Source organism: Lissotriton helveticus, chromosome 6, assembly GCF_964261635.1.
Source record: "Lissotriton helveticus chromosome 6, aLisHel1.1, whole genome shotgun sequence".
Lineage (NCBI taxonomy): Eukaryota > Metazoa > Chordata > Amphibia > Caudata > Salamandridae > Lissotriton > Lissotriton helveticus.
The window spans coordinates 436,759,105-436,775,901 of NC_136067.1; the positions used below are offsets into that span (position 1 = coordinate 436,759,105).

The 16,797-nt window shown below is 40.4% G+C and overlaps 1 protein-coding gene across 2 annotated transcripts in view; it reads left to right on the top strand.

Moving 5' to 3' along the window:
- The window catches only part of PXDN (peroxidasin), a 740,799-nt gene extending 724,932 nt beyond the window's left edge, over positions 1-15,867 (top strand). The window contains exons 21-23 of one of the 2 annotated variants that reach the window (XM_078647879.1): positions 4,576-4,693; positions 14,550-14,663; positions 15,395-15,867. In XM_078647879.1, coding sequence (XP_078504005.1) covers positions 4,576-4,693; positions 14,550-14,663; positions 15,395-15,520 — 358 coding nt within the window. In that variant the 3' untranslated portion in view covers positions 15,521-15,867. The remainder of the gene's footprint in view (positions 1-4,575; positions 4,694-14,549; positions 14,664-15,394) is intronic. The other variant, XM_078647880.1, reaches the window with a different exon arrangement.
- Positions 15,868-16,797: the final 930 nt, after the last annotated feature.

Consider the following 16,797-nt stretch of genomic DNA (forward strand, 5'->3'; position numbering starts at 1 on the left):
ACCTACGACCACTGAGGGAAAACCTCCCCAATAGTGAGTTACTGCGAATTTGCTGCAATTGTACTGATATACGAGATTGCAAAAAGGTAGCCCTGGATCTGACCGAGAACCTGAAAGAGAGAGACTACTCAACCCACATCATCATCAACAAATGTCAAAAAGAGCCAGGCAGCAGAATCGAGAAAATATCCTGGAACAAGCGGAGGCGACCATGGATGACAAAACTCTCAAGTGTGTTGCCTGTATTGCATGGCCTTCAACTTCATTAAGAAAGCCATAAAACAACATTGGAGCATAATAACATTAGGCACCCTGAGATGGCTCAAGCCCACAAATTTGCCCAGAAGAGAAGCAAAAATATTTGTGAACTATCGATCAATACATGACTACCACTTCCACAAGTGAAAACAAACACGTTACTCAATACAAGCGGCCTTCAACCAGTAGTGGGACATTACCCCTGTGGGTCATGTGCAGGTTGTCATCTGACCAAGGCCACAAAAGTCTTGGAACTCAGTGAGAACCTCAAGTGGACCTTAACATGTCACACACATTGCAATACCACACATTCAAAATATTTGATCAACTGCCCCTGCAAATTAAGGTACATTGGTATTTCCTGCAGTAAAGTTAAGACACAGATTGGAGAACATCACAGCAATATTAGATGCAAAAAAGTCACCACATGAATGAGCCAATATTTTCTCACTTCCTAACATACAGCCAATGAACTATAATGGGTGGTTCTAGAAACATTGGATTACACGAACAGTGATGTTGAACGCATTCTTTTCCAAAAAGAGCAATGAAGGGTTAATCGCCTAAGGACTTTTGATCGAGTACTGAATGATAATACCCCCTGGCTAACATTTAGGCAGTAGGAGGACATAAAGACTGCAGCCTATAAAGGAAATGTGCATGACAATACTCCATGCTCTATGCTGATCTAGGAGTTTTCTTGCCCCTATTTATTTAGGGCAGCTCAACAAATAAAGTCCACAATCACTAGTATTAGTTTTAGCATTAAAACCACTCGACAAGCTCCATTTTCCCAGATGTTCGTAATATTTTTTGAGGCAGTTGTTCAAATGAAGTCCACAAACACCAGAACTATCTCTTAACATTTGATTATACAATGGACAATGTTTTTCCACAAATTTCATACTAACCACCCAACAGCTAGCCATCGAGATCTTTATCATGTGCATTACTATGCATAAACTGAAAACAACTGCTAACCAGTTCTATTACTGGATTATGTTGAGTTCACCTTATTCGGCATCGCCAAAACAATAACTCCTCCATATTCTAACATCGTTCCTAATAGGAATCTTCCCACGTTGGAAAATAACTGACACACAAAGTACACAATTTAAGTGTTCAATATAAGAGTACTGGTATTCATTCATAGGTATATTTTATGTATATCTTTACTCTGACAGCCCTGAAGTCTATCCACTATTTTTCTATTCCTTATAGTGACGCACGCAATACAAACTGTTGACATTATGGGCCACACCGCGGCAGTTACATACACTGAGGTCATTGCCCTGTGTCCCCTTTTTTTGGAAGCATAATAAATCGCTTCCACACAGATATATCTTTATATTTCTTTATATGCCTCTTAAAAAAGCCAGCCATGAAGTCCTTCTACAATCTCTCCTACTTCCTTCAAATGACGCATGACCTCGAAACAATCTACATTGTTTGGGTCATTTGTGGCTGTCACCCACGTGGAGAAGATTGTGCACCACGACTAATTAGGAGCATAACAAACAGTTTCCACCTGATACAGATTCCACTTCCACAGAATGTCACACGTGTATCGAGGCCACAATTACTTCATGATTAAGGCAGTTCAGCTCAGTATATAAACACACTCGCCACCAACTACCATTAACATTTGGGATGAGAGTGAGATGCAGCAGTATCACGCAGCTTGGTTACATGCAAGGTAAGCAAAACTGGCGACTACTAGTTACGGAGTGCCACAATGAGCCTTTCCTTTCTCCTTTGATTGTCAGGATCCTTAATGGTATCTTTTGTTACCCTCTTCACTTTACCCTTAGACTAAAACATACCATCCCAACTTCCATTCCCTCTAAAGGTAATTACCTTGTCTAATTTGTTTATACCCTTGCATGACCTGTAAGCGGTGCACTTTTTCGACATCTACCACTAGACCAGCTCAGGTGCACACTGTTTTTATTTAAAACATTTCTAAACTTTGTAATCTAGCCTTATAATGCAATTAGCCTGAACTCATACATTTTTTTAGTGAAGTATTAGGTTAGCATTTTGTACTAACAGAGTTAGCCCCTTCCACGCGGGGCTAATTCCCCCGCGGTGCGGGGGTGGGAGGGTGGGGGCCGCGCGCGGCGCCGCGTTACACATGACGAGTCCAGCTCGTCATGCTGCACAGTGGAGCTGTGCTCAAGACGAGCTGGACTCGTTGGGACTCCGCCCACTCCCATAGTGGAATTAGCTGCGCGTGGACCGGCCGCGGCAGCTCGTCATGAGCACAGCTCCACTGTGCCTCATGACGAACTGAGCTAGTCATAAGCATGCAAGGGGTTAATGGTTTACTTTACATTATAATGTTGACACATTTCATAGAGCATTTGCAGGTTACATCACTAGGAATACCTCTAGCTTGATTTCTATCTGTTTCTCACTGGCTGTGTTGGGAACCAGCTGTACATGATGTAACACTTTCTTTATTTATATTAATTTTCCTAGTTTTCTTCTAGTTATGGGCGAAAGACTGCCCCTATAACATCGACACGTCTTGGGCAGACTGTGCTCATTGACGTACACTTGTGAGTTAATATACTTACATGCACTATCTGTGAAGTACCCTAAACATTAGGTCTCCCATACACATGGTCCTGAAGAAGACCACAAACCCATTTGGGCAGATCCCGGCCACAACATGTCAACCTGACCACTAGGTGTTGTAGACCAGTAGTTTATCCACAAAACACCAACCAGTTTTTAGCCTTATCCATATCCTGAATTTCCTTTTTACAATTAATTCCTCTCACCAGATAGAGGGTAATTTTAATAGCACACCACTGTCAACATCCTGACAGTCTCCCTTCTGGGAAGCTCAAGTGATAGACACGATGATGACCCTGAACTCCAAAGCACACTAGCGGAAATGATATACGCCACCAACGTGTGGTTGAGGGTCTCAGAAAAAGTTTCCCAGAGACTCTTGCATATAGACTGTTGTGGTTCATTTTTCCCCCCTCTGATTAATGACTATTGACAATAAGAAGCTGAATGACCTTCAACTTCTTTCTCCTTCCTATCTGATTTGATTAATTCTTTTAATCTAACAGTTTTTTAACAGCGCTTACTGTGAGGTGGTTTTCATTACTACAAGACAAATTAAAGTAGACTTGGTCATGGGCAGGAATACAATATAATTATTACTGAATGTCTGCATTGCTTCCCCGCAGTAAGAGTTTACTGACAGGCACCTCTAGAATTTATCATTCCAAACCGAAGTCTGCCAGATATGTAGTAGAGTTAATAGGCATGGATTTCAGGACATGCCCCAAATGTCTGGCTGAAATAGTTAATATGGGTAAAAACAACATAGACAAAGTAGGGTTACATCAGGTAGTCATATTGGTCGCCTGTTTTATGAAGCTCTCTGCAAATTGTGTATGAGCCTGGTCTGTTTGAATCTTACAGCCCCTGTTGTAGACTGTTGTTTCTGTTTTAAAATGATAAGTTACTTAATGAACATATTCTGATGAGTTGAATCTTTTTATGAATGAATTCTGATTCGGATGCTATTGTTTCTCATAAATTACTCCATTTCGGAACAGTGCCTTAACTGAGGTAGACAAGCAGTATGAGTGGCCAGCATGTTCTCCAAGTGTACGACGGATGTTAGGCATTCTTCAAGGTATCAATTATTTTTTGCAAGAAAATTGGTCCTCATATTCCATCCCTAAGTTCTAAGGCTGTTGTGATCATGCTATGAGCACTGTAGTCTAAGTAGTCTATTAGTAGCCAAGGAAAGGCTGATACCCTGAATCCAAGTACATTATTCTCTCTCCTAAATCCTAACAAGAAACCCTAAGTCACTGTTGTACTGGATGTCTATTCTGCAGTTGGCATACTTGCAGCGGAGCTCCTCAAACATATTTGAGTGATGTATTCTACATTGAAGTTATTTTTGATATCCACACCCTGAAGCATCACTGCAATCTTCATCGAATTAGACCTGCCTGAGGGATCACAAAACATGGCCTCTGTTTTAGCAATCTCTCAAGTATTACAAGGATGCTTTGCTCTTCACAGGTACTATGATTCTCTTTCTCACAGAATCTAGTGTAGTGTTAATAAAAAAAAAACTTGCATTCTCTTTTGGGATAGGTATTTTCAGTTTCACATGTATTATATTGAGCTTGACACATTGGTCACCTAATTGGTCTACGCGTTTCTAGTGCATAACCTTTCACAACTATGCAGTCCTTCACTTTCTAACATCTAGAATTGAATGGCAATCTAAACTTCCCACTATTTAATTAACACATATTCTCTCCTGTTTATTTTCAGATCAGCAACCCATAATGCAAGTACAGCATCAGTACCTGAGAGAAATTTACCTGTTGTGAATGACTTTAAAGAATTTGTTCTGGATATGCAAAAAACAATCACGAGTCTCAGAAAACAGGTATGCTGCAGACAGAGCTATACTAGTTTATCTCTATGCTTTTGAAAATTGTCTTTACTGCTTTGTGATTGTAATAGTTCTAAAATCTTTGCTTTCAAAGGGAGCAATGGTGAACATTTAAAACAATTGAACAATACTACATTCTTACAACAATTAATGATGATAATTTGAAAATCATTGTTAAATTGAACTAATAAAATTCTAAATGAAAGATGAACAGAAAATTGTCATTACACCTAATTAAACAATTGCTAGTTTGTGCTTTCCAAACCTTTATAATCTCTGCATTTCCGAACATTGGGGCAACACCTGATCATTCAAGGTTGGATTATAAATTCTCAGGGTTGAAATTCAGGACTATCATTCTGATCTCATCGCGTGGCTAGGAGCTGTTCGAAGTGTGATTTTTATCTGCTTGTACCAAAAACACAGCCCACATAGTTAGTTTTGACCCATTGTAATTCTTGTGAGTTGAATTTGTGAGGTCACTAAAGAGGAATGTAGAACACTAAGACCATATTTGTATGTTCGAAGGTATTTAACACGGACCATATGAGCAACTGCATTTACTGATTTTTCATCAGCAGTTGGAGCGATTGATGTACATAAAGAGGCTCCCTGTCCCATGAGCATGTTGAGACAAATACATGGACAGTTGATTCAAGGACAGGCAATGGAGAGAAATAGGTACAACTCTTGGAATATTTTGTGTAAAAAAAAGTCTGTTCTGACTTTGGCCACAGCCTGCATCCATATGTTGGAAATAGCTCGAACATGATCATGGCGTTGTGTACTATTGATATAGGAAGTAGACAACACCCATAATGGAGAGGGATATTAATCTTCCTGCCACATTTCAGTCTAGTTGCTTATCCAACAGTCTGTATATTCTTAAAGAAATGTTAGACCTAACCTGATGGTCCCTTGTGAAAAACACTGCAATAATGCAAGCACAATGGGACATAGAAGAGACCAAACCATGTGCATAATATTTATACTCCTGGGAAACCATTGCATGGTTCCAGATGATGTTACTGTGAAAAGATTATTTATTCACTTTTCAAGGAGCCAAGTACTAGGAGTATCTGTGTCTTCTCTAACCAGAACTCATACTGAAATCTAAGTCTTACAAATCAAAAAGCGCATTTTAAGATCACTAATTTCCAGAATCTATGGTAGAAGGCCTAGCACAGTTGTTACTTTGTGAAATGAGAATTTTCATAATTGTGATTATTCATCATAAGTAATGCAAAACAAATCACAGATATCCAGAGTCTAGGTAAAGTGTACAGGACACAATCATGTAGAGCTATAGTAAGGTAAACTGCTCATGAACACTTAGTAAGGAGGCATGGGGGAAAAAGAACAGCACTGTGAGAGATATAACAATCAGATATTTCAATATACATTTCATACACCTGTGAAAGGTTAAAAGGAGGAGAGCCAGGAGGAATGACTCTAATGGCAATTCAGATCATGAAAATAATCCGCAGGGTGATCTGAGGAGAAAGATGCTGGGAAATCGGCACTAAATCAGAAAAGAGTAGGAGGCAGAGGAGAGGAGTTTGTAAAGTAAAAAGCGATAATAAATGGAAGAAAGTAGACGGAAGAGGAGAGGTGTTGGAAAAGGAGGGTATGAGTCAGGAAAATAGTTTGGGGCAGCAGAATGGTGTGGTCATGTTTGCTGGTTAAGCAAAACATGTATTCAGCTTAAAGCTGGTAAGTATGGGGATGTGGCCTGGTCAGCCATGATGGGGGGGAACCACCCTAGTGGAGCTCTGTAGTGCACCCAGCCATGTTTCATCATCCTGACATGATTTGAGCTGTAAATGGAGATTCATCACTAAAAAGGCAATAACTAAGCTATGTAGCCCTTAGAATTATCCTGGACGCATCATATAGAAGCCAGACAAAGAGCTTTGGCAAGTTAGAGAGCTGAGGGTGCGGAACCTCTCCACTTAAAATGAGGAGGTTGCAGGGTGGAGGACCGCTTAAGAAGGTAGACTACAGCTTTTTGAGTAAGTGGGGAGTTTTAGTGGACCACTGCTGGAGTGGCTGGTACCGACTCTCAAGCTATCGACTGGAGGTAAGGGGCTCTGCTGAAGATCGATTCTCATAACCACATGTAGAGGGTAGTCCATGATGGAGAAGTTGGTTCTTCACTGTGGCTGCATGGTGAGCCCTGAGCACTATTAATATCCTGGGAGACAGTGGTTTGTGGCGGCACCCATGGGGTTGCCTAACATAGCACTTAGTACCAGATTCCCCAAGGATTGGGACCACGTTAGCCCCTTCCTAGTGTCTTCTCTCTTTGACTCTTCGTTCATCTGTAGTATGGCACAGAATTGGAGGGTGGAAGCAGAGTTAACTATCCACCAATGTGAAATCCCTAGCACTGGCAAAGAAGGTCCGTGGACTGACAGTTTTGTGTTGGTGATCAAGTTGACCCAAGACAAACTATATTAAAAAACACAGAGAAAAGTGAAGAGTGTGCATACAATAGTGCTACCACAAGAATGGTGATTGAGTAAGTCCGTATTGGCTCTAGAAACCAGTGGTAACACTTACCCCGGGCTCCATAAAGTGCAGACATTAATGAGCATGAATGGAACCACTGAAAAAAAGTAGAATCCTACATTATCCGAGTTCCCTGACTCGCCCAAATGAACAATAGATTTTGAGAAGACATAACACTGACTTGGTCAACCATAATGGTGGCTGCTACTGTTGCCCCAATTACAGGAACCTAAGGCTAAAAGATACAACTTCCCAGAAAGAAGAGGGAGAGGAAGAAGCAAATGGTCAGATTGTTCATGCCGCCTCCGTGAAATCCAACAGTAATATATTGTGATGGTAGGTGGGTTAGACAACAGGGATCCCTCAAAAGCTCTCAGCCAGTCTTGATTCAGTGAGGGTTCGCCGGCTTGCTTAGCGACGAGCTCTCGGTCAAACTTGTGGAAATATGACCTCTGGATCTTTCCAGCGGGACAATCCAGGCCCAGCTCGCAGTTGAAGGTGGGTGGCTTGGCTCTAGTGGTTGGTCCCAGTCACCTTTTCTACGTTCTTACATAGAAATCAAGCTTTTTCTTCACGGGTCCCTCACTGCTCTTCACCAGGCCAGATTCAGTGAGGGTTTGCCGGCTTGGGTTTCAGCTTACTCCGGGTCAAACTTTGGATGTCGGACATCCGGAGCTTTTCAGCGGGACAAACCTGGACGGCAGGCAGGGTCACGGTTGATGGTCACCGGCTTGGCTGGTCAGGTTGAGCCGGTCCACATATGTAGCTTTTTTCAAAAGTTGCTCCAAACTTCTGGAACTTCTTCCTGAAGTTACTTTGAGGGTCCCAAAGGGTCCAAAACTTACTCCAAGGGTCTGGAAGCTCCAAGATGGTCCTTGAAAGTTTGGAATTTCAATTCCCACTATCCACTTGGACAGAAACCTTACAAATCCACTGGTAATACTCACGGCTGAGGATTCTTGGTGGTGATGTTCCAGGTGAGCTCTGTTAACCTGTAGCTTGCAGTCCACTCTTTAGTCCTTTTGGAGCAGATTTGATCCACACGGCTGTGGTTCTGGATTGTGCAGCAGGCACAGTCAGTCAGCGTGCAGGGCTGGTTGGGGCAACTCAAACTTCCAGCATGGACCCTTCTTCTTCCTTAAGTTTCAAGCAGCAGATCTGAGAGAGACTACCCCTCTCATATACTTAATCCAAGATCTCTTGGTCAAACCAGGGTGCACTTCTGTCTGATGAGGTGCAGGGCAACACCTTAGGGTATGACCACATCCTCCAAAGTTTGGCACTATTTTCTCCCTGAGAGCACATTTTTTTCAAAATGCATAATGGCTGATTTTCCAGCAGAGAGGGAAGAGCTGCCTAAACACGTCTCCACGATGGTTATTCTCTATAGACTCTCCCCTTGCATCTACTCATTCCTTCCTTAATCCCACCATCTGGCTGAGTTCAAAGAGTAGAGGTGTAAATAAAACTACCCTCTCATGCCTGTCTCCTCCTTCCATTGAAGAATATTGTTTACAGCCACTACCCCTGCTCTGGCATTCCTATATAGCAAAACACTGCCTTCCCAGAAGAGCTTTCTAACCCCAGGGGCTATTTATCACCTCATCAAAGGAGCCTGTATAATCCACTTATTCTGACCAATCAGGACAGACAACTGGAAGGCTGAATGTTGGCTTACACACAAGAAAGTCTTGTCTGTACACTTTAGGAGAAAATCACCCACACCATATTGTTGGATTTATCAATACCATTCTAGGAAGTCCTTGAATTGTATTTTTATGATTCTCCTTTCGGGAGTTATTAGTTAATAACTTCTTGCCATGTTAACCTATGTGGGTGGAGAGTAGCAATGGGGAAAATAAACGGGGCAACTTCTCCAGGACCCACACCCCCGGAACACCTACGGGAGACTTTAGGGATTCTGAATATGTAAAAATATTGCAGATCCTCTTGCCACAGTGCTCCTAGAACAAAAGTTAGTTTTGGGAAGCACCGAACCACAATGTTGGGGATTCGATTTCACTTAACCCAGGCATCTAAAACTCATTTAGTAAGGGTCCTCCTTCTAAATGCCTGACTGACCACCCCTGGGATACCTAGGGTGGTGCCTGAAGGGGACATAATATGCCAAAACATTGTAGTTTATCAATTTTAGGTGCCCCAAACACCAAAGTGAAGTTTGGACACAATGTGCATTTTAAAAGCAGTTCTGCAACACAGGGCTGCTTTTAAACTGACATCAGGCTTCAGCAGTGCACACATGCAAGTACAGAAACATCTGCTCGCCTCTAAACTGCCATGCCCTATTATATACTAGGAACTTTAAGGTAGTTTCAAACACCCTGTCCTATTATCTACTAGTGCAAAAACAACAGTTGATGGACAGAATGCAGAACAATGTCATACATTCACCCCAGTATAGAGATCTGGGCCTAAATCCATAGTTTTTTTGCACACCACACCACCCCAGTTCAGACATGGATATATGCAAATCAGCCTTGACCCTGTGCCTCGTGGGAACAGTCCAGCCCAAACTGCCAAGCCATGTCTTCCCTGGACCGGAATGAAGCATCCTAGGACCGGTTTCTGGCTATCAGCCATCATCAGCCTTGATAGCTTAACTCCAGTGGTGTGGAGAGCACGGGACACACGTCTGAGCATGCCCGTCCCACTCGGGGTGACAAATGCAAAAACAACAGTTGATGGACAGAATGCAGGATAATGTCATACATTCACCCCAGTACAGAGATCTGGGCCTAAATCCCTCTTTTTTTTGCACTCCACACCACCCCAGTTCAGACATGGCCATATGCAAATCAGCCGTGACCCTGTGCCTCATGGGAACAGTCCAGCCAGAACTGCCAAGCCATGTCTTCCCTTGACCCGAATCAAGCATCCTAGGACCGGTTTCTGGCTATCAGCCATCATCAGCCAGGATAGCTTAACTCCAGTGGTGTGGAGAGCACACCCGTCCCACTCGGGGTGACAAATGCAAAAACAACAGTTGATGGACAGAATGCAGAACAATGTCATACATTCACCCCATTACAGAGATTTGGGCCTAAATCCATCGTTTTTTTGCACTCCACACCACCCCAGTTCAGACATGGCCATTCATCAATGCCCAACTTGTGATGTATGGGTACCGATCTTATTGTACTCAACAAAAATTGAACTTACTAAAAGACCGCTATACAGGCTGCTACATTTGTTCAAATTCAATTACATACCTCAAATTAAAACTTTCAAGAGGTACCAAAAACTAATTAATGTTTACGTTTTCGATTCCTTATGGTCATCTGGCCCAACTGGAAATATTTGGGAGTTGATCATCACTTTTAATTTGGTGTCCCTTATGAAACATAATAAAAAATTATGGGGACAGAATTACTAACAATTGCATTGAAAATGCAAAATATCTATATATTGAAAAGAAAATGGCCCACTCATGTACCTCAGATCATGATTGTCGAGATTCAATGATATACAGCGGAGCCACCGGTACTTTTTTTTGGGTCTCTATGAAGACTCTAAGGGATTTTTATTGAAACAAAGACAAAAGAAAATGTTTTTGGTTCAAATTCTTTATCCTAATCTGAGTCTGATTATACCCGACGGTCACATAACGGAGCTTACCGTATTAAAAAACTGTCTATTGCCACATTCGCAGTATGTTGTGCCTATATCAACAGCAAATGACATACAGGGGGGTGTCCTCCCGTAGTTAGGCAGTAAGTTAGCCACTCTGGAAGAGTAAATAGTAAAATCTTAATGGTTTTTCCTAAGTTTTTAATTTCGACTATATCCACATTCTGTAATAAGAAGCTAAGCTCACTTGGTAACAATGTCTCCAAGATTGAATTAGATTATTTTTATTGTGAGTTATGCAATGTGAGTGTAGCGCTGCCAACTTTTGTGACAGAAAGGGGAATTCCCAAAACACTGATGTTCTAAACAGTAAGATATCAGTTTCCCTCCATTCCATTTCAGCAGACAACACATTCACTAATTAACTGTCTGTAAACAGCTAGCATAGTAGCACGTGGACAGAGGTCTCCCTCATTTTTTAAAATAATTATTTTGTCATCTACATACATGAGAAATGAAAAGCCAAAAGACTGAATTAGTTGAGCCACGTAGTCCATACATAAATTAAACAATAAATGTAAATGTATAGTTCCCTAAAGATTGTTACTTTGTTAAATTTTTATAGGAAAGACAAAAGCAGTAATAGAAACGCAGCCCTGCCTTTTCAATAAAAAGTTCCACGTACCAAGTAAGAGCAGTATCTTGAATACCAAAATATTCTAGTCGACTTAAAAGTAGATGACTGTGTCAAATGCCGCAAACAGGTCCAGAAGGATCAGCGTAACAGGAATGCCATGGTCCCCACAGGTTCTCAGTTTGTTAAGCACAACAGTAACAACATCTGTTCTGGACCCTTTTCGGAACCCAGCTGATTGGGGTGGAGAAGGTCATTGTATTCTACATAATCTGTGAGTTAGTCGTAAACTGCACCTTCCATAAAGTTATACATATAAGGCAGCTGTGATGCTGGCCTATCATTTTCCTGACTCTCATGATCAAAAGAGGGCTTCTTTAAACGTAGAATAAGAAGTGCTTTTTTCTCTCCAGGGAATTATTCTGGTCATTAGAGAAGACTTTATAATAGCTTGCACATGCTCCTGGTCCTTTAAATAGGATCTTTAAATACTATGACAGGTAAGATGCCTTGCAGCCAGTAAAATGGAATGCCATTTATGAGATATCCAATGTTGGTCTCCACTGCCATTGAGGGCAGGGGGGTTTTTAATCTAAATGATTGCAAAGCCCAGAATATAACATATCCTATGGAACTCTCCCACCAACCTTCCAATCCCTGTTGAAGAACATTACTACCCTGACAAGGTAATTTCTTTCAAAAACTAGAACCCTAAGTGTAGCAATGGACAAATTCTACAAGTCTACCAATGATAAACGGATTAGCTGTGGCAGACTTTACATCAAACTACAGGGTGTCCCATCTAAGAGTAATAAATAAGGGCTCTGTGGCCCAGATCCACACCCAGCATTGAGAATGTCGTTATGACAATTGACTGCCAATTCACTACTTTGCTAATTGTTTGGTGGAGTGCCACATCTCCCACTTACCCCCATGCAACCAAGGTAGTATTAAATAGAAGGTGTGCTTCTATACAACAAATAGATGGATGAATAAAGAAAGAAGAGACCCCACTGTGGATTAATAGCCAGTTGCCCTGCAAAGCTTTAGGATGGACATGAGCAGTAAGCTCTTTAAACCAAATCAAGTAATTTGCAGAATTCCAGTAAGATTTTGGACTGGAGCAGTTACAATCCTACTGCTCTCTGAAACTAGGCGATGCCCTAAATCCCTAAAAACACCAGGAAATACCACCATTCAGCCCTTTAAAAACTACGCTCATTATGATGTCAATGGTAGGTTAAGGGAAGATTTTCTGTATATATAGATCCCCATCACGAGCACCTCATCAAACCCTTTTTGATTTTCCACTCTCATCTGTCGTAAAGATGCATTTGGCTGAATGTTATCCTTTACTGTGTAGTGCCCAAAAGATCCAAAGATACTACAGGGTCTAATGGCACATGCACATGCTTGTGCATATGAAGTGTGTGGCTTGGGCATTGCTCTCCTGGTAAAACTGCATTGTGTTTTGATAAAGTATACCAAAAAGCATACCAACCATGTTTGTTTTCTATGCATCTGCTTTACACCTTTATTGTTAATACTTATTTCCTTTAGGTATCATTTTTAAAGATTTGTAAAGCTTGATTTTTGGACCCGATTATGATCATTTTTGTTTAATACGGTTTATTGAAGATCTCCTCTTTTATACTCAACTTAGTTTTGTCTTTGAATATCATTATAGTATTTAACTGCAGTACTTTGTGAAGTGTGGGTCATGGACCACCCACATTCCCACTAGGTAGCCTTATTTATCAGCTCCCAATACCAGCTGTCAGACAAGTGATACGTTAAGAACAAATCAGTTTACCTCTGCAGTAAGGTCAGTGGGCCAAAACTCAAAAGGCCTGTCACTTCAATTTGTTAGTTATACTTGGTGTCTGGTGTAAATTTTGTGCCTGGGCAACCATGTGAGGTCTGGTTAAGTGGTACACCTCTCTCTGGAAAGGACAGCCCTGCAGATGCCTTTCTAGACTAATTCTCACCACTCTCTAGTAGCCTTAGAACCCAGTAATCATTGTGCAGTTGCTAAATACAGGTATTTCGGTTATCCACATGCCCAGGCTCCCATTCCCCATGTGAGCGCTGAACCACTGCACTCAGACCAATCACAATGGTGCATTTCAGCATTGTGATTGGCTAGGGGAATCAGGAGCCTGAGTGCTGAGTGCTTTCTGTGGTGGAGGAGCTGAAGAGGAGCGAGAGGCGGCAGACGGCCAGCTGGGAGGTAAATGTTTTTAATTTTTTTTGGTTCATTTACCACCGCCATCCTCCCGTTCCCCCCGCTCGCCACCCCAGTTAAATAGCAGCCACCACTGTTACCTCTAAATATCCTGTGCACCAAAAGTAGGGCTCACTTTGTCAGAGACAAAGTTGCCCTGGAGAGTAATTGTACAAAAAGTGAGGAAACCTGCACCTCTAGCAAACTAAACTAAATGTACTTTGATCAAACTCCCTTCATGAAAATGTTTGAATTTGAAGAGAATTTTTTTACATATAATAATTAAAAGTCATTGAAACTTTCTCAGAAGGCGGTAACTTGCAATTGGAAATAGTAGACTATAAATAATCGAGGATCAGAGCTGTAGGAATATTATATGCTCACCCTCATGTGGACACAAAACCTATTTACCTTGAATACTGCATATGCATGCAATTTGAAGCTCATGAATTCAAGCTCATAACCAATTGTGTGGAGACATTTTAGCTTTTTTCCTGGAGTAGCAGTATGAACATACAGTTTTCACTTTGTGGTGCTAATACATATGCCTCTAGTATTATACTTAAAATGATCTAGGCAGAAGGATTGAAGGAGGCTTACAAGTATAGCAGTTACTGCAGTGGATAATCTTTACTATTTTATCAAAAGTTAAATAATTGAGAATACTTTAAATCATGTAATTTAAACATAAATATGTATTTTTGCTTGGTCCACCTTATAGGTGCCTAATTCTTCAGAGTAATTTTAACATGATATAGCCTGAAAACTACGCTAATGAGAGTTAAAATATATAATTTGACATGTGCAAACTTAATTATAAGTGCATTTATTGTTATATAGACATCACTATCATTCTGGTATGTGACAAACAGTTTTTTCTACTATCCTTACAGATAAAAAAACTTGAATCTCGTCTCAGTAAAACTGAGTGCACTGACGAACTGGGTAAACCACATTCTAGCAATGAAGAATGGAAAAGGGACTCCTGCACTAAATGTGAATGCAAAGTGAGTATGCTAAAAGGTTCTAGTGCTACTAAAAACAACATTATGTAATTGGAGCTCAGTGAAGAAAAGAAAAGCACCCAATCCATAGTCTGAATCCTTGCTGGTCCACTATGCCTTACTAGCTTCCGAGCTGGATAAACTCTGCATCATTACATCGGGTAAACATTTATCTGTCAAAAGCATCTAGAGGTGGTGTTGGGTGAAGGGGGGGGAGATTTTATCGTTCCATTCGGCACTTAAACTGCATGGTAACCGATCAAAATTATTAATATATGCTATTTTTCGACACACGTTTAAAACAATGATTTATATAGCTTAAAGACATGTTGGGATCTACATCCACTAACCTTCCTAATTATTATATTCACCATGTTAGTGTTGCAACTAATCACTTTCAAATGGCCTTAGCAGTCAATTAATAGAAACAAATGCATTGGTAGATTTACCAGAACTCATTCATCAGAAGGTGCACCAGACTTTGGCAACAATTGTTTTATTTCTCAGATTAATTAGATGGTGTTCTACCTGAATTTATGTATGCTGTCCAACACGTCATGATTTCTACTGTGGTCTCTTGGCAGTCTCTTGAACCACATGTAAATATATGTACTAAGCTAGTTGTTTGATTTTTGTTAATTTTGCTTCTCTCATATTATTATTAGTTGTATCTATGTCAGGCACATTTATTTTTTGGGAACAAACCCCTATTGTTATTTATCTTTTTGTTTTAGGATGCACAGATAACTTGTTTTGTGGAATCTTGTCCGCCTCCAGACTGTTTGACTCCGGTGAAGATCAAAGGAGTCTGCTGTCCTGTTTGCATCAGACAGAATGTTAGCAAGAAAAGAAAGACATAAATTCTGTATTATTTAGGACATGTTGTCCTACTCCTTTTGATACTATTGGAGCACATAGATGGCAGATGCAGGCTTACAGCAAGAAGTACAGACTGTTCATGAGAAAAAATGAAATGCGCTGTAAATGTGTACGGTCACGTACGATTTCCTTTTGTTGCCCATAAATGAAATTGCAATGCAAATGTTGGGAAGGAAAAAAGGTGAGATGAAAGAATAAATGCTACCATATTTTATGGTCCAAGGATTCTCAGGTTCGAGTAATTGGAACTGGTGCTACTTTTCATGCCGGTTACTGATTAATGTTTTATAACCTCAAAACTTTGTGCATTTTTTTATGACAATGTTGTTGTGAAGTGAATGGCACGATTGTGTTCCTACAACCTGTTGGTTCTACTTTTACATTACACGACTGTACCACAATATACAATAACTGTTTACAGTTTTTCTACAGCCAAAGTGTTTGTGAAATGTGCATTAATATCTAGTTGTTGTTGATCTGCTATGTGCAAATCTTTTTGCACATTCAATAACTATTTTTCTACAGGAGACATCCACTGGTAGCAAATAGTACTACTGTTCATATTACAAATCAAAGCAGTTGTAACGTTACTATACTTCTCTGTACCACATGTGTTAAAACAAATGTTGTTTGTCTTGGCTAATCAGTGGCCTTGGTTGTTTTTAGAATAATGGGCATAATCACACACTTAGAGACCATATCAATCACTTCGAACCCTATGGGATTTTTACAAATAGGTGTTTTTCCTATACAATTGTGCAAATAGAGAACATTGTCACTGTTGCTGATTACTCGTATATTGAACATTTTTACCTTCATTGCTATTTATCACAAGTTCTTTACTTTGGCTGTTGCAAAGTTTATTTCAACTCAAAAATACATTTAGTGAAGGAAACAATTAGACCTCGTTACAGTGTTTATTTTCCTATGGTGCGTAATACATTAATGAAATTAAATATAATCCACCAAAATATAAAATCATTAATGAGTTCCTTTCACAGAATAACAAACACAATAGCAATATCATATTTCTTTGGAAGCATCATTGTTCGTGCACAATTTCAGCATACTTTATGCAACAAACAGTTTAAAGTACTACACCTGCACATGGCACATAATGATGTGTAATGTGCAAGTCACCTATGTTTTATGCTTGATGTAATTTTAAACGATTGAAGTCACAAAATTAACGACTTTGTGATAAATTGGTTGGGCATATAAGCAGCACAAGAATAGAAGATGTCTGTCCGAGGAGCAT